This window comes from Salvelinus alpinus, chromosome 2 (genome assembly GCF_045679555.1).
Source record: "Salvelinus alpinus chromosome 2, SLU_Salpinus.1, whole genome shotgun sequence".
NCBI classification, from domain to species: domain Eukaryota; kingdom Metazoa; phylum Chordata; class Actinopteri; order Salmoniformes; family Salmonidae; genus Salvelinus; species Salvelinus alpinus.
Window position 1 is genome coordinate 18,358,836 of NC_092087.1, and position 19,483 is coordinate 18,378,318.

Genomic DNA, 19,483 nt, shown 5'->3' on the forward strand with positions numbered 1-19,483 from the left:
ACACGACTGGGCAATTATAACGATAAGATCAAACGAAAGTCTGCAGAACTTGCTTTTTGGAGTGTGGTGTCAAAAAAGCAGAGCATATCTTTATTACGGCCAGATCTCTCCCCATCTTTGTAACCATTGAATCTATATGTTTTGACCGTTATATGTTTGACAGTTTACAATCTAAGGTAATGGCAAGTCATTTAGTCTCCTCAACTTGTTCAACAGCCACACCATTCATTAGCACATTCAGCTGACTTCTAGCATTTAAGGAATGATTTTTACCAAATACAATACTCTTAGCTTTAGAGATGTTCAGGACCAGTTTATTACTGGACACCCATCCCAAAACAGACTGCAACTCTTTGTTAAGGGTTTCAGTGACTTCATTAGCTGATGCGTATATGGTTGAATCATCATCATACATGGACACATGCTTTGTTTAATGCCAGTGGCAGGTCATTGGTAAAAATAGAAAAGAGTAAAGGGCCTAGAGAACTGCCCTGCGGTACACCACACTTTACATGTTTGACATTAGAAACGCTTCAATTAAAGAAAACCCTTTGAGTTCTATTAGATAGATAGCTCTGAATCTACGATATGGCAGAGGTTGAAAAGCCATAGCACTTCAGTTTTTTCAACAACAGGTTATGGTCATTAATATCAAAGGCTGCACTGAAATCTAACAGTACAGCTCCCACAATCTTCTTAGCATGCTGGAAGTCTGTTGTTAATTTGTTTACAGAGAAATAGCATTGTATTTGGTCAAACACAGTTTTTTCCAACAGTTTGCTAAGAACTGACAGCAAGCTTATAGGTCTGCTGTTAGATCCAGTAAAGCCTGCTTTACCACTCTTGGGTAGTGGAATTACTTTGGCTTCCCTCCAGGCCTTAGGACAAAGACTTTCCTCTAGGCTCATATTAAAAATATGACAGATAGGAGTGGCTATAGAGTCAGCCACCATCCTCAGTAGCTTTCCATCTAAGTTGTCAATGCCAGGAGGCTTGTCATTATTGATCGTTAATTCCACCTCTCCCACACTAACTTTACAAAATTCAAACTTGCACTGCTTTTCTTTCATTATTAGTTTTTTTATGTATTAATATAATTGCTCACTGTTTGTCATGGGCATTTCCTGCCTAAGTTTGCCCACTTTGCCAATGAAATAATCATTAAAATAATTTGCAAAATCAAATGGTTTTGTGATGAATACGCCATCTGATTCGATGAAAGATGGAGTTGAATTTGTCTTTCTGCCCATTATTTCATTTAAAGTACTCCAAAGTTGTTTTTCTTTATATTATTGATCTTGGCTTCATAATAAAGTTTCTTCTTCTTTTTGTTGAGTTTAGTCACATAATTTCTCAATTTACAGTAAGTAAGCCAGTCAGATGTACAGCCAGACTTATTAGCCACTCCTTTGCCCCATCTCTTTCAACCATACAGTTTTTCAATTCCTCATCAATCCATGAAGCCTTAACAGTTCTAACAGTCAGTTTCTTAACAGGTGCATGTTTATCAATAATTGGAAGAAGCAATTTCATAAATTCATCAAGTGCAGCGTCTGGATGCTCCTCATTAATCACATCAGACCAACACATATTTCTAACATCATCCACATAAGAGTCACAGCAAAATCTTTTGTATGATCTCTTATACACTATTTTAGGCCCAGCTGTTGGAACTTTGGCTTTCCTGGATATAGCCACTATATTGTGATCACTGCATCCAATGGGAACAAAGTTCTACAGCATTAGTAAAAATGTGATCAATACATGTGGATGATCTTGTTCCTGTAGTGTTTGTGAACACCCTGGTAGGTTGAATAACCTGAACCAGATTACAGGCACTGGTTACAGTAAGAAGCTTCCAGTTAAGCGGGCAGCTTGATGAAAACCAGTCAATATTCAGGTCCCCAAGAAAGTAGACCTCTTTGTTTACCTCATATACACTATCAAGCATTTCACACATATTATTTAGATACTGACTGTTAGCACTTGGTGGCCTATAGCAACACCCCAAAAGAAAAGGCTTTAAATGTGCCAAGTGAACCTGCAACCACTACACTTCAATAACACTTGACATAAGATATTCTCTAAGCATTACAGGGATATGGCTCTGAGTATATACAGCAACTCCTCACCCATAAGCATTTCTGTCTCTTCTATAAATGTTATATCCTTGTATTGCTACTGATGTATCATCAAATGAATTATCTAAGTGAGTCTCAGAAATGGCAAATATAAAAATGCTATCTGATGTTAGCAGCTATTGATTTCATGAACCTTATTTCTAAGGCTACATATATTAATATGGGCTATTTTCATCCCTTTCCTGGGTAGCTTATCAGAGATAGACATAATATTGAAAAGAGCAGACAAAGCAAGAGAAAAGAATATACATTCAGCAGTCCATTAATCAATGGAACTTGACCACTACCGGCCTGGGCCTGTCACCTGGGCCGATGGTGGGTTTTTCAATCCTGTGGGCCGCTCCAGCTCAATCTTCCTGTGGTCCAACTTCAATTTCTCAGAGATCATTTCCCTCACTTTGTCCTCAGACTCCATCCAGGTCTCATGCGGAGATCCTGCAATTCCGTCCACAACCATGTTTCGCCTTAATTGTCCCTCGAGATAGTCTGATTAATCTGTCATTGTTATCATGGATTCACACACAGAACTGATGTCCTCTCTCAATGACTTACAGATTGCTGTCATCTTGCTGTTCTCCTGTTTAAACTCATCGAGCTGACCCTGGGAGAACTGCAAACTGTTCTTCAGGTCCTGGACCTCTCTGGTCAGGTCGTTCATTCATTTATTAGTAGAATCCACGAGTATTTGGACAAAACACGTGAAACTATTTTCTTGTTGTTGTAACAACTGCTTATAGGTCTCTTTTTGTTTGTTTTGTTCGACTTGCAAGATCCTACCCTTGACCTGCAAAACCCTATTCCAACTCCCATACCATCAACTTCCACAGGAAATGCATTCCCTGTAAGCACTCCATAGACATACTCTACTGTACACATACAAAAATTAAGATCTGTGGAGAGCTATTTCAGCAGGGTGCTGACATTGTGGAGCATAGGACATACAGTGATAGGAAATTAGGAAAGGAATTGTTTTAGTTATGGAAATTATAGGTTTAGCTGACAAGTGTAGGAATGGCATGATTCGTCATAACACAGGTTTACTGTACTAGCTTCTCACCTACTGTGGCACCATATAAAGAGTTGTTGAAAAGACACTAACACAGAATAGAAAGCATATAATAGAACACTGACAAAACATAACTTTTGACGATTACAATAGATTTAAATAGTGTTCCTTGATATTCAGGAGGTTCAGCACGCAAGACCAACAGCATCAGCTTCCCAAAAGCCAGTCTATAGTGTAAGCATTCTATTCTACAGTGGTTTTCAACTTTTTGGGGGTTATTTTACCCAAATCACATTTTCTGTACTCCTGAAGTACTCAATAATAAGTTGATCCACTGTCATAGTACATCCCTGCTTATTGACTTAATATAATTAATGTAAACACAACACATTGATAAATAAAACATACCATTTTTAAATAAAACATTTTTTCTTGTAAACATGGAGATCATAGCTACCCTTCTGAAAGTGCAGAGGCTTTCAAAAGGAATCTGTATCAAACAGAGCAGCACAGGGATGAACTAATCAGGAAATTGCTTAAACACAAACCAATATCCTACATGGTTTCCTCTAATCATAACCACATCCATGCAGGTAATGTCTGATGTTGAATGGGATGAGCATACGTCAGAATGTCCTGTATAACTTGGCATCAGATGACAATGTGGGCCTTGTTGACATGACAGATGACAAGGGCAGTAAGAGGGAAGCAGTTGAAGCCTAGGTGTTTATGATAGTGGGCCTTCATGGCTATTGGAAGGCCCCAGTGGCCTACTTATTCACACGGACACTTACTGGGGAGGTCCAAAAAACATTAACAGAGCACATCATTGCTACCCTCAACGACATCAATATACAGTACATCTGGAGGCGCTGACCATGGATAGGCATGCATCGAACACAACAATGTCTCGTCTTTTTGGATTTCAGTTCGACCTTAAGACCCAAGAGACCACCGTAACGTCCTTTACACCATCTGGGGTTGACAAGCCGATACATATTTTTTTAGATATATCCCACATAACCTCACACTCAACGTCAACAAAACAAAGGAGATGATTGTGGACTTCAGGAAACAGCAGAGGGAGCACCCCCCTATCCACATCGACGGGACAGTAGTGGAGAAGGTGGAACGTTTTAAGTTCCTCGGTGTACACATCACGGACAAACTGAATTGGTCCACCCACACAGACAGCGTTGTGAAGATGGCGCAGCAGCGCCTCTTCAACCTCAGGAGGCTGAAGAAATTCGGCTTGTCACCAAAAGCACTCACAAACTTCTACAGATGCACAATCGAGAGCATCCTGTCAGGCTGTATCACCGCCTGGTACGGCAACTGCTCCGCCCACAACCGTAAGGCTCTCCAGAGGGTAGTGAGGTCTGCACAACGCATCACCGGGGGCAAACTACCTGCCCTCCAGGACACCTACACCACCCGATGTCACAGGAAGGCCATAAAGATCATCAAGGACAACAACCACCCAAGCCACTGCCTGTTCACCCCGCTATCATCCAGAAGGTGAGGTCAGTACAGGTGCATCAAAGCAGGGACCGAGAGACTGAAAAACAGCTTCTATCTCAAGGCCATCAGACTGTTAAACAGCCACCACTAACATTTAGTGGCCGCTGCCAACATACTGACTCAACTCCAGCCACTTTAATAATGGGAATTGATGGAAATTATTTAAAAATGTACCACTAGCCACTTTAAACAATGCCACTTAATATAATGTTTACATACCCTACATTACTCATCTCATATGTATATGTATATACTGTACTCTATATCATCTACTGCATCTTGCCATCTTTATGTAATACATGTATCACTAGCCACTTTAAACTATGCCACTTTATGTTTACATACCCTACATTACTCATCTCATATGTATATACTGTACTCTATACCATCTACTGCATCTTGCCTATGCCGTTCTGTACCATCACTCATTCATATATCTTTATGTACATATTCTTTATCACTTTACACTTGTGTGTATAAGGTAGTAGTTGTGGAATTGTTAGATTACTCGTTGGTTATTACTGCATTGTCGGAACTAGAAGCACAAGCATTTCGCTACACTCGCATTAACATCTGCTAACCATGTGTATGTGACAAATAAAATTTGATTTGATTTGACATGCTCAAGCTTGTTAGGAACTCACTGCACTGCTACAAATGCCTCAAAAGCGAGGATGAGGTGATCACATTGTCGACCAAGGAGGCGTGTCGATTTTGGACAACAGCAACCCTCAGCCGCTCTGTTGCCCAGGCCCTAAAAATGCTGTACCTGTGTGAGGAACACAAGTTTTAAGATTGCATGCTTACAGTCAGGTTCTGTGAGGTAATAATTTCGTATTCGTATATCTTATCTCACATATTTATCTCAGGGAATGACATCTGAAATGCAAACCAAGCTATTTCTTGTTATGTTACAGATCATAGACAAGCTGTTTGACGTCTTCAACACAAGGAGCACAAGGAGGCCTCGGCTCAAAGGCTGCCATCAACACTGACAATCTGCACCAAATTGTTGCATTCCTGACAGAAGCATGGAGGTACCTGCTCAACTTAAAACACGGGGGACAAGACTCTATACACCAGGAAAAGGGTGACCTGATATTATTGTTTAATGCACAACAAAACCGTGACTTAAAAAGCACAACAATACCTGAAGCTGTTTCTCAGCATGTGTCCATTGATGCCTCCTCTGAAGTCCTGTTATCAGATAGGGTTAGAAGAAACAAAAACCTAGTTATTTCTTTCTGAATGAAGTGCAGACCCATACCACCTATAAGAATCCAAACTACAACTGTATTTAACCTTGAACTAAAATTCCACAATTCGTTACAATTCAAAGCTTTTTCTCCCAGACACACTGCAGTCACCAAATGGGTGGTCAACATAGATTCCCTCATCAGGATCCTCCCTGCTCTCCTGCAACTACAGAAGTATGTCCTCACATATACATTCAGCCAAGACCATCTGGAGCTGTTCTTCAATGCAGTGAGGAGATCCGGTAAGTTTTGAACTACCTTGCCTTGTCTCAGGCTGACACCATCATCTGTCTTTACAGGAGGCTGGAAAAACAACCCGAACACAGGGAAGTTCCAGGCTGCATTCCGCCGCCTTCTTGCAAGGTGTGGGGTGAAGGCAAGGATAACAGGCAATGTGGTCGGCCAGGACTCCACTGACTTCGTCCGTGTGGCCTCCGATAGAGCAATGACACCAGCCACTGGGGACAAGGAAGTAGAGTCTCCCTTTACCAACGAGCCTGGCCTGGTCACTGTCGCCACCACCACAGATGAACGCGCTAATAGGTGCCTTGTTCAAGGGCACATCAGCAGATTTATCCCCTAGTCACCTCGGGGATTCAAACCAATGAACTTTTGATTACTTGCCCAACGCCCTAACCGCTAAGCTACTTGCCGCCCCCCATCATCTTTATGTTAAAGCAACATATTACTGAAACCCAAATTGGCATTGACAACCACCATTACACACTAATCATCACACTCATCACCGACATCTACTCCAAACTCAGGAAGCACCACATTGCCAAATGACATACAGTAACAACAAAATCCACAAAACTAACAGGTTCAAACTCAACAAGACCATAATCTTTCAGGCCAGTAACTTTTTTTTTTAATTATTATTTATTTATTATTATTTTACCTTTATTTAACTAGGCAAGTCAGTTAAGAACAAATTCTTATTTTCAATGACGGCCTAGGAACAGTGGGTTAACTGCCTTGTTCAGGGGCAGAACGACAGATTTTTACCTTGTCAGCTCTAGGATTCGATTGAGGCCAAGTCATAGCCAGTCACTAGTTGGCTCCTTGTGGAACCTTATCCCCCAGGCCATAATGAATCCATTTGTATTTATTGTCTTTTATGTATTAGCTACTAATTTTGTTAACATCTTTGGTGCCTATAATGTTACATAATCTGCATTTGGCTTAATTAAAATGTGTACCTACAGGTCAGCTAGCAGCTAATGTTTTGTGCCTTAATTAACGTTAATTTCCAACCTACAATTTTCCCAAGAACAAACTCACTGCACCACATAATGTTAGCCTACTTCAAAACTGTCCTCCATATCGTGCAAGTTAGCTAGCTAGGTAACGTTAGCTACACCATTTAATTTTTAGTCTGGATTAACATTACTTTTATACCCAGGCATTATTGAAGGTAATGTAATCACTAACGTTAGCTAGACAGCTCTAGCTAGCTAACAGTAACTGTATAAATCAAATTTCAAATCAAATGTATTTATATAGCCCTTCTTACATCAGCTGATATCTCAAAGTGCTGTACAGAAACCCAGCCTAAAACCCCAAACAGCAAGCAATGCAGGTGTAGAAGTACGGTGGCTAGGAAAGGCACTCAATACATAGACAGTTAGCTAGCTAGCAAGGTTGCTAGATAGCAAGCAACCTAACCCAAACTAATGTTATCTACAGTGTCTTCAGAAAGTATTCATGCCCCTTGACTTATTCCCCCAAAAATTGTTGCCTTAATTCAAAATGCATTGAATATATTTTTTCTCTCTCACTCATTTACACACAATACCCAATAATGACAAAGTGAAAACGTGTTTTTAGACATTTTTTATTTATTGAAAATAAAATACAGAAATATCTAATTTAACATAAGTATTCACACCCCCGAGTCAATACTGTATAGAAGCACCGTTGGCAGAGATTACAGATATGAGTCTTTCTGGTTAAGTCTCTCAGAGCTTTGCACACCTGGATTGTACAATATTTGCACATTATTCTTTAAAGAATTCTTCAACCTTTGTCAAGGTGGTTGTTGATCATTGCTAGGCAGCCATTTTCAAGTCTTGCTATAGATTTTCAAGCTGATTTGAGTCAAAACTGTAACTAGGCCACTCAGGAACATTCAATGTTGCCTTGGTAAGCAACTCCAGTGTATATTTTGCCTTGTTTTTTTGGTTATTGTCCTGCTGAAAGATTAATTTGTCTCCCAGTGTTTGAAACAGGCTTTCCTCTAGGATTTTGCATGTGCTTAGCTCTATCCAATTTTTGTATCCTAAAAACTCCCTAGTTCTTGCTGATGACGAGCATACCCATAACATGATGCAGCCACCACCATGCTTGAAAATATGAAGAGTGGTACTTAGTGATGTGTTGTGTTGGATTTTCCCCAAACAACGCTTTGTATTCAGGACAAAGAGTTAATTTATTGGACACATATTTTGCAGTTTTACTTTACTGCCTTATGCAAACAGGATGCATGTTTTGGAATATTTTTATTCTGTACAGGCTTCCGTCTTTTCACTCTGTCAATTAGGTTAGTTTTGTAGAGTAACTACAATGTTGTTGACCCATCCTCAGTTTTCTCCTATCACTGTTATCAGGGAACAGCCACTGTTACCTGCCATTGGTCAGTTCTGGTGTTATGAGACTGAGGGTCTCTCGTTACAGATTACTTGTTTACATAGCAGGTTAGGATAACTATTGTGGCAGGTTAGGTGAATTAGCGTGGCAGGTTAGGTGAATTAGCGTGGCAGGTTTGGTGAATTAGTGTGGCAGGTTAAGAGACTGAGATTAAGGTTAGGAAAAGGGTTAGGCTTAGCTACAATGCTACAGTTGTCAACAACTGTTGTTCCCGATGCAAAATAAATGGCCATGGACCACTGGCAAGCATAAATAGGTTTTTACTTGATATCAAGAAAGGTTAGCAGAGCATTTTCGTAACCCTAACTCTTTTCCTATCCTTAACCTTAGTCTCCCAACCTGCTACATTAATTATCCTAACCTGCGATGAAAAAGTCACTTCGGTATCAAAGTGGCGTGAAAAGAGTGTTTCCCTAGTGGAGTTGAAAGATGCAGGGGGATTTCAGGGGAAATGGAAGTTAGGTTGATGATACTGTATCTGTGTAAACCAGAAACATTAACTTTTTTCAAACACTACTAAGGGTTTTGGTTGGGGAACGCTGTCAGCAGAGAAGGGTGCAATTGCGGCACAAAGGAACCCGTCTTTACACTTCTATTGGTACATTTTTAAGCTATGACTCCGGTACACAGCCGGGAGGCTGGGCTGCATAGGATGAACTATTACATAGGATGCCAATTGCCGATAAACCCCACAGAAGAAGGGCAGGTGTTCAGCAGGTATTAGCAAAGGACACTGGGTGCTAGCTAGCAAGGACTCTGGTACACAGCAGGCGGGATCGGTAGCTAGCTAGTAGACTGTCCTTCACCCCCTCTTGACAAGCACTGCTTTCCCGCTTTAATCGCGGCGAAGGCAGGTGTTCAACAGGCAGGGTGAAGGACACTGTGTACTAGCTAGCTAGCTACACTGAACAAAAATAAAAACGCAACATGCAACAATTTCAAAGAGTTACAGTTCATATAAGGAATCAGTCAATTGAAATAAATAAATTAGATCCTAAACTATGGATTTCACATGACTGGGAATACAGATATGCATCTGTTGGTCACAGATACCTTAAAAAAAGGTAGGGGCATGGATCAGAAAACCAGTCAGTATTTGGTGTGACCACAATTTGCATCACACAGCGCAACACATCTCCTTCGTTGCTCAGGCTGTTGATTGTGGCCTGTGGAATGTTGTCCCACTACTCTTCAATGGCTGTGCGAAGTTGCTGGATATTGGCGGGAACTGGAACACGCTGTCGTACACGTCGATCCAGAGCATCCGAAACATGCTCAATGGGTGACATGTCTGGTGAGTATGCAGGCCATGGAAGAACTGGGACATCTTCCAGGAATTGTGTACAGATTCTTGAGACATGGGGCTGTCCATTATCATGCTGAAACATGAGGTGATGGTGGCGGATGAATGGCACGACAATGTGCCTCAGGATCTTGTCATGGGATCTCTGTGCATTCAAATTGCCATCAATAAAATGCAATTGTGTTTTTTGTCCATAGCTTATGCAAAAAATAACCCCACTGCCACCATGGGGCACTCTGTTCACAACGTTGACATCAGCAAACTGCTCACCCACACAACACCATACATGCTTTCTGCCATCTGACCAGTACAGTTGAAACCGGGATTGATCCGTAAAGAGCACAATTATCCAGTGTGCCAGTGGCAATCGAAGGTCAAGACCCTGGTGAGGACGATGAGCACACAGATGAGATTCCCTGAGACGGTTTCTGAAAGTTTGTGAAGAAATTCTTTGGTTGTGCAAACCCACAGTTTCATCAGCCTTCCGGGTGGCTGGTCTCAGACGATCCCGCAGGTGAAGAAGCCGGATGTGGAGGTCCTGGGCTGGCATGGCTACACGTGGTCTGCAGTTGTGAGGCCGGTTGGATGTACTGACAAATTCTCAAAAATGACATTGGTAGAGAAATTAACATTAATTTCTCTGGCAACACCTCTGGTGGACATTCCTGCAGTCAGCATGCCAATTGCACTCTCCCTCAAAACTTGAGACATCTTTGGCACCGTGACAAAACTGCACACTTTAGGGTGGCCTTTTATTGTCCCTAGCACAAGGTGCACCTGTGTAATGATCATGCTGTTTAATCAGCGTCTTGATATGCCACACCTGTCAGGTGGCTGGATTGTCTTGACAAGAGATAAAATGCTCACTAACAGAGATGTAAACAAATTTCTGCACAAAATTTGAGAGAAATAGGCTTTTCGTGCTCATGAAACATGAGACCAGTACTTTACATGTTGCGTTTATATTTTTGTTCATCATACTTCTTCAGTTACATCCTTTGTACTCACTTAGCGCAACTCCAAAGACAACCAACTTGATAGGCGCTTTGCTACGCAGATTCACACGCAACACATTCCAATCCGATATCCTTTTTGGTTGCATTGCACTCTCCCTCTGCTCCTTGGAAACACAAAAAATAAATAAATAAGCCCACTTCTTGTTATCTTCACTGACGCAACCTTATCCAACACATCTATGATATTCATCGGGACGTCAAACGGATCTCCCAGATATTGCCATCGGACTAAAACCCTCACTCCAACAACAAAAAAAGTAATAGGTAATAGGTGAACAATAGGTAAGTAAAGAAATAAAACAACAGTAAAAAGACAGGCTATATACAGTAGCGAGGCTATAAAAGTAGCGAGGCTACATACAGACACCGGTTAGTCAGGCTGATTGAGGTAGTATGTACATGTAGATATGGTTAAAGTGACTATGCATATATGATGAAGAGAGAGTAGCAGTAGCGTAAAAGAGGGGTTGGCGGGTGGTGGGTGGCGGGTGGCGGGACACAATGCGGATAGCCCGGTTAGCCAATGTGCGGGAGCACTGGTTGGTCGGCCCAATTGAGGTTGTATGTACATGAATGTATAGTTAAAGTGACTATGCATATATGATAAACAGAGAGTAGCATCAGCGTAAAAATAAGGGTTGGGGGGGCACACAATGCAAATAGTCCAGGTAGCCATTTGATTACCTGTTCTGGAGTCTTATGGCTTGGGGTAAAAACCGTTGAGAACCCTTTTTGTCCTAGACTTGGCACTCCAGTACCGCTTGCCATGCGGTAGTAGAGAGAACAGTCTATGACTAGGGTGGCTCGGGTCTTTGACAATTTTTAGGGCCTTCCTCTGGCACCGCATGGTGTAGATGTCCTTGCGGTCAGAGGCCGAGCAATTGTCGTACCAGGCAGTAATGCAACCAGTCAGGATGCTCTCAATGTTGCAGCTGTAGAACCTTTTGAGGATCTCAGGACCCATGCCAAATCTTTTTAGTTTCCTGAGGGGGAATAGGCTTTGTCGTGCCCTCTTTACGACTGTCTTGGTGTGTTTGGACCATTCTAGTTTGTTGTTGATGTGGACACCAAGGAACTTGAAGCTCTCAACCTGCTCCTCTACAGCCCTGTCGATGAGAATGGTGGAGTGCTCGGGCCTCCTTTTCCTGTAGTCCACAATCATCTCCTTAGTCTTGGTTACGTTGAGGGATAGGTTGTTATTCTGGCACCACCCGGCCAGGTCTCTGAGCTCCCCCCTATAGGCTGTCTCGTCATTGTCGGTAATCAGGCCTACCACTGTTGTGTCGTCTGCAACTTAATGATGGTGCTGGAGTCGTGCATGGCCATGCAGTCGTGGGTGAACAGGGAGTACAGTAGGGGACTGAGCACGCACCCCTGGGGAGCTCCAGTGTTGAGGATCAGCGTGGCAGATGTGTTGCTACCTACCCTCACCACCTGGGGGCGGCCCGTCAGGAAGTCCAGGATCCAGTTGCAGAGGGAGGTGTTTAGTCCCAGGATCCTTAGCTTAGTGATGAGCTTTGAGGGTACTATGGTGTTGAACACTGAGCTGTAGTCAATGGATAACATTCTCACATAAGTGTTCCTTTTGTCCAGGAGGGAAAGGTCAGTGTGGAGTGCAATAGAGATGGCATCATCTGTGGATCTGTTTGGGCGGTATGCAAATTGGAGTGGGTCTAGGGTTTCTGGGATAATGGTTTTGATGTGAGCCATTACCAAGTCATTTAGGCAGGTTGCTTATGTGTTCTTTGGCAAGTAGAGTATATTGTGATAAATTGCAGGCCACACTACTTGCCTAGAGAGTTTTCAGCTATACTTTTCGTGGCTGTTTATCACAGACAGATGCTGGCACTAACACAGCACTCAGTCAGCTGTATAAGGAAATAAGCAAACAGGAAACCAATCACCCAGAGGCGGCGCTCCTAGTGGATGGAGACTTTAATGCAAGGAAACTTAAATCAGTTCTACCAAATTTCCATCAACATGTTAAATGTGCAACCAGAGGGAAAGAAATTCTAGAACACCTGTAATCCACACACAGAGACACGTACAAAGCTCTCCCTCGCCCTTCATTTGGTAAATCCGACCACAACTCTATCCTCCTAATTCCTGAAGTCACTTCTCTTCCCGAAGTCACTTCTGCTCTATCTTGGCTTTGTGCTTAGGGTCGTTGTCCTGTTGGTATGTGAACCTTCGCCCCAGTCTGAGGTCCAGAGCGCTTTGGAGCAGGTTTTCATCAAGGATCTCTCTGTACTTTGCTACGTTCATCTTTCCCTTGATCCTGACTAGTCTCCCAATCCCTGCCGCTGAAAAACATCCCCACAGCATGATGCTGCCACCACCATGCTTCACTGTAGGGATGGTGTCTCGATCCTGACTAGTCTGAAAAACATCCACACTGCATGATGTTGCCACCACCATGCTTCACTGTAGGCATTCAGGTCAAAGAGTTCAATCTTGGTTTCATCAGACCAGAGAATCTTGTTTCTCATGGTCTGAGAGTCTTTAGGTGCCTTTTGGCAAACACTAAGCGGGCTGTCATGTGCCTTTTACTGAGGAGTGTCTACCATCTGGCCAATGAAGGCCTGATTGGTGGAGTGCTCCAGAGATGGTTGTCCTTCTGGAAGGTTTTCCCATCTCCACAGAGGAACTGTAAAGCTCTGTCAGAGTGACCATCGGGTTCTTGGTCACCTCCCTGACCAAGGTCCTTCTCCCCCGATTGCTCAGTTTGGCCGAGTGACCAGATCTAGGAAGAGTCTTGGTGGTTCCAAACTTTTTCCATTTTAGAATGATGGAGGCCACTGTGTTCTTGGGGACCTTCAACGCTGCAGAATTTTTTGGTACCCTTCCCCAGATCTGTGCCCTGACACAATCCTGTGTCAGAGCTCTGTGGATAATTCCTTTGACCCCATGGCTTGGTTTTTGCTCTGACATGCACTGTCGGACCTTATATCGACAGGTTTGTGCCTTTCCAAATCTTGTCCAATCAATTTGAATTTACCACAGGTGGACTCCAATCAATTTGTAGAAACATCTCAAGGATAATCAATGGAATCAGGATGCACCTGAGCTCAATTTCAAGTCAAAAGTTTTTGCTTTGTCATTATGGGGTATTGTGTGTAGATTGCTGAGGATTTTTTATTTATTTAATCAATTTTAAAATAAGGTTTTAACATAACAAAATGTGGAGAAAGTCAAGGGGTCTGAATACTTTCAGACCCCTAGGCGTGTCAGCGGAAGGCCCCAAAAATGGTAAAAGACTCCAGTCACCCAAGTCAAAGACTGTTCTCTCTGCTACCGCACGGCAAGCAGTAACGGAGCGCCAAGTCTAGGTCCAATAGGCTCCTTAACAGCTTCTACCCCCAAGCCATAAGACTGCTGAACAGTTCATCAAATGGCCACCTGGACTATTTGCATTGACCCCACCCTTTGTTTTTAACCTGCTGCTACTTGCTGTTTATTATCAGTGCGTAGTCACTTTACCCCTACCTACATGTACAAATTACCTCGACTAACCTGTAACCCCGCACATTGACTCAGTACCGGTACCCTCTCTATATAGCCTCATTATTGTTATTTTATTGTGGGATTCTTTTTTTTAAACTTTAGTTTATTTAGTAAATATTTTCTTATTAACCAACAATGCAGTTTTAAGAAAATTGAGTTAAGGGCTTAAGGAAGCATTTCACTGTAAGGTCTACACCTGTTGTATTAGGCAAATGTGACAAATAAAATTAGATTTGACTACACAGGTGCACCTTTTGCTGGGGACAATAAAAGGCCCTTCTAAAATGTGCAATTTTGTCACACAACACAATGCCACAGATGTCTCAAGTTTTGAGGGAGCGAGCAATTGGCATGCTGACTGCAGGAATGTCCAACATAACTGTTGCCAGAGAATGTAATGTTCATTTCTCTACCATTAGCCACCTCCAGTATCGTTTTAGAGAAGTTGTCAGTACGTCCAACCGGCCTCACAACCGCACACCACGTGTAACCACGCCAGCCCAGGACCTCCACATCTGGCATCTTTACCTGCGGGATCGTCTGAGACCAGCCACCCGGACAGCTGATGGAACTGAGGAGTATTTCTGTCTGTAATAAAGCCCTTTTGTATAACGACACAGGGCGAGACCCAGATGCAGACACAGGAGGCAGATGGTTTGAGTCTCTGATATTTATTAAAATACAAGGGGCAGGCAATAGGCAGGCCGAGGACAGGCAGATGTTCATTAACCAGGTCAGAGTCCAAAAGGTACAGGGAGGCAGGCAGGCTCGAGGTCAGGGCAGGCTGAATGATCAGGCAGGCGGGCTCAGTGTCAGGGTAGGCAAAACAGGTCGGAAGCGGGAGGGATAGAAAGCAGAGACTAGGAAAAAGAGGAGCACGGAAAAACATGCTGGTAAGCTTGACAAGACGAACTGGCAACAGACAAACAGAGAACACAGGTATAAATACACTGGGGACAATGGGGAAGATGGGCGACACCTGGGGGGGGTTGAGACAAGCACAAAGACAGGTGAAACAGATCAGGGTGTGACATTTTGTGTGGGAAAACTCATTCTGATTGGCTGGGCCTGGCTCCCAAGTGGGTGGGCCTATGCCATCCCATGCCCACCCATGGCTGCGCCCCTGCCCAGTCATGAAATCCATAGATTAAGGCCCAATTCATTTATTCCAATTGACTGATTTCCTATTTTTTTTCAGTGTATATTTACAACATTCACAGTAATTACATACATTATTCACATATCAATCATTATTTGAACAGTCATTGACAATCTAATCAGGTGCTCAAGGCTTTCCAGCACAGCACATTATGACAAGTCCATGCCTAAGACACATGAACAGTCATTCTGTGCAGTCTCTCGCCACCAATTCAGTCAGCAACAGTAGTAGCATTCATATAAAAACAGAGACAACAACCAGTGTGAAAAAACATAATTGAAACAAAATCTATTGTCTGGTGCTGTCCTATCTGCTGCCAGTCCTCAAACATCATTTCCACTCTCCTGTATTGCCGTAAGTGCCTCTTTTCCGCCCTCTTGCTGTGGCATGTTGACATACACCTCCTCCTCCCTTGATAGAGGGAGCTCAGGGTCAGCCTGGGATGAGTCTATGTGGGTGCTGGTAGGTTTGGAGCATGACCCATTTCCTATGGTCACAGGGTAGTTAACAGTGATGTTGACATTAACTAGGGGACTAGATGGCAGGGGACTGGTAGGCTGGGGGCTGGTGGGTTGAGGGCTAGGCTGGGTGCTGGGCTGTGGAGGAGTGGACTGGAGGGGGCCTATTGACAGGCCGTCCAGGCTGTTGGAGCACCCTGACACCCAGGTCCTTCTAGTATCCTGCTGGTTCTCTGCCTGACTGGGATTGCTGCAGTTTCCCTTTCCCAGCAAACATTGCTGCTGTTCCCGATAGCTGTGGATGAATGAACTGTTCTGAAGAACCATTGGTCCGGCACTATCAAACTGAGAGAGAGAGAGAGAGAGAGAGAGAGAGAGAGAGAGAGAGAGAGAGAGAGAGAGCGAGAGCGAGAGAGAGAGAGAGATATGTGATATGTTTAAGATTGAGTTGAAGCTGTTGAAATGTTCTTGTCTCCAACATATGCTTTACTTAGGTCAAATGGCAACAAAAAAACTCACTTTAATGGCCTCCCAATTTCCATTTCTATCTTCTGTAGAAGATACAAGCCTGGACCCTGTGAAGACTGTAAGAGAACATAGTAAACCTACACTAAAATGTTGGTATACGCATTTCTATCCTTACAGTCGGTCAATTATATTGTTATTACCCTAATCAAGTGCTTAGTCTCTAATGCTTTACCTTTCTTGTAAATGATTGTGCCTATGATCAGCAGCAGGATAATACCTCCGATAACACCTCCGATAACACCTGAAACTAATAGACACAGGAGCAGAGGTACAACAAAGCGGTATCCACACATAGGAGATATGGAAGCAAAGAAATGTAAAAATCCTGAGTGTGGTCCAACAACTTCATATCTCTGACACATGGACTGCTGTACAGTTGTAGAATCTTAATTTGATCACTCTTTATTTGCTGAAAATTCTCCTGCACAGCACGAAATGCAAACGTGTAATGTATTCTAGGTTTAAAAAGACTTCTAAAGTTTGTCATTTCCACTTTAAAATGCCAGACTTGATTTTCCATAACAAAAAATGTATCAACCCCTACAAAATATTTCCATTAATTGTAATCCACATAATAATTCACATTTCCTCTTGCTGCAGGATTATTTTCTTGCTGTAGCAAACTTTCTCAATTTAAGATCCTACATCTGTATTTAGCTGCCTATATTTACCTATACGAAGGTCAAAGTCTGGTGATTTGGCCTCTGTATGCAGGCTCTGTAGACTTGGTGTGGTATGCCCTGTACCAGAGGTCGGAATTGTGGTCGATGGGCTGGTCGGTGGTCTAACCTTAGGTCCACACACCGAATTTGAGGTGGTGTTACCATAAGTCAGTACACCCCTTCTCTGCGACACACAGCTGAGGATACAGTGTCATTGTTATCATAATAAAGTTAATATGTGTGTGTGTGTGTGTGTGTGTGTGTGTGTGTGTGTGTGTGTGTGTGTGTGTGTGTGTGTGTGTGTGTGTGTGTGTGTGTGTGTGTGTGTGTGTGTGTGTGTGTGTGTCACTTACTCTGTGTGGTGCTGGCAAGTCTGGCTGTAGGAGTGCTGGTCAGAGAATGTTCCATCAGGGCATGGTGCACAGTTCACATCTGAATATGTTGTCCCTGAAACATTCACCAACACAAACACATTTACAGTGAACAGTCATATTCAAACTTTCAACTTTCAGTATAATTTGAGGACAGAAATGAGGACAGAAACATGTTGAATTTGTGAGAAATACGGTCAGGCCGAACTCCTGTCTAGCAATAGTACCTTCTATGGCAACACCATGGCCAGGCTGGCAGTGTGTATAACTGACACACTCCTTACAGTTTGGGTGTTGTTCCATTATGCAGAACATCCCAGTCTGGCACATACACTGGGTTTTGGTGGTGCTGGAGCAATTCTGGGCATACTCCAGGCCTTTGTCTTCTCACATAAATAAATAAGATGCTCATTACAGATTAGATGTATCAACACACACACACACACACACACACACACACACACACACACACACACACACACACACACACACACACACACACACACACACACACACACACACACACACACACACACACACACACACACACACACACACACACACACACACACACACACACGCACACAACGTAATCCTAAGGAATAAATACAACAAATCTAAATCACTGTTACAGTGCCTTCAGAAAGTATACAGACATTTTTACTAATTAATCAAAAATAAACATGTGAAATGTTTTGAGTAAATAAGTATTCAACCCCTTTGTGCTTAACAAGTCATATAATAAGTTGCATGGACTCCCTCTGTGTGCAATAATAGTGGTTAACATGATTTTTGAATGACTACCCCATATCTGTACCCCACACATACAATTATTTGTAAGGTCCCTCAGTCAGGTAGTGAATTTTAAGAACAGATTCAACCTCAAAGACCAGGGAGGTTTTCCAATGCCCAGCAAAGAAGGGCACCTATTGGTAGATGGGTAAAAAAAAAAGCAGACATTGAATATCCCTTTGAGCATGGTGAAGTTATTAATTACACTTTGGATGGTTACTCCACAATACAGGAGCTGACGTTACTCCACAATACAGGGGCTGAAGTTACTCCACAATACAGGGGCTGAAGTTACTCCACAATACAGGAGCTGAAGTTACTCCACAATACAGGAGCTGACGTTACTCCACAATACAGGGGCTGACGTTACTCCACAATACAGGAGCTGAAGTTACTCCACAACACAGGAGCTGAAGTTACTCCACAATACAGGGGCTGAAGTTACTCCACAATACAGAGGCTGAAGTTACTCCACAATACAGGAGCTGAAGTTACTCCACAATACAGGGGCTGAAGTTACTCCACAATACAGGAGCTGAAGTTACTCCACAATACAGGGGCTGAAGTTACTCCACAATACAGGAGCTGAAGTTACTCCACAATACAGGAGCTGAAGTTACTCCACAATACAGGGGCTGAAGTTACTCCACAATACAGGGGCTGAAGTTACTCCACAATACAGGAGCTGAAGTTACTCCACAATACAGGAGCTGAAGTTACTCCACAATACAGGGGCTGAAGTTACTCCACAATACAGGGGCTGAAGTTACTCCACAATACAGGAGCTGAAGTTACTCCACAATACAGGAGCTGAAGTTACTCCACAATACAGGAGCTGAAGTTACTCCACAATACAGGAGCTGAAGTTACTCCACAATACAGGGGCTGAAGTTACTCCACAATACAGGGGCTGAAGTTACTCCACAATACAGGAGCTGAAGTTACTCCATAATACAGGAGCTGAAGTTACTCCACAATACAGGAGCTGAAGTTACTCCACAATACAGGAGCTGAAGTTACTCCACAATACAGGAGCTGAAGTTACTCCACAATACAGGGGCTGAAGTTACTCCACAATACAGGAGCTGAAGTTACTCCACAATACAGGGGCTGAAGT

General features: G+C 42.9%; 1 protein-coding gene across 2 annotated transcripts in view; it reads right to left on the reverse strand.

The window, feature by feature from the left end:
- Positions 1 to 15,051: 15,051 nt before the first annotated feature.
- The window catches only part of LOC139555433 (tumor necrosis factor receptor superfamily member 1B-like), a 29,711-nt gene continuing 25,279 nt past the window's right edge, over positions 15,052 to 19,483 (reverse strand). For both annotated transcript variants that reach the window (XM_071369162.1, XM_071369163.1), the window contains exons 4-9: positions 17,802 to 17,957; positions 17,557 to 17,650; positions 17,213 to 17,400; positions 16,714 to 16,788; positions 16,533 to 16,597; positions 15,052 to 16,358 (exon numbers count right to left, since the gene is read on the reverse strand). In XM_071369162.1, coding sequence (XP_071225263.1) covers positions 15,879 to 16,358; positions 16,533 to 16,597; positions 16,714 to 16,788; positions 17,213 to 17,400; positions 17,557 to 17,650; positions 17,802 to 17,957 — 1,058 coding nt within the window. In that variant the 3' untranslated portion in view covers positions 15,052 to 15,878. The remainder of the gene's footprint in view (positions 16,359 to 16,532; positions 16,598 to 16,713; positions 16,789 to 17,212; positions 17,401 to 17,556; positions 17,651 to 17,801; positions 17,958 to 19,483) is intronic.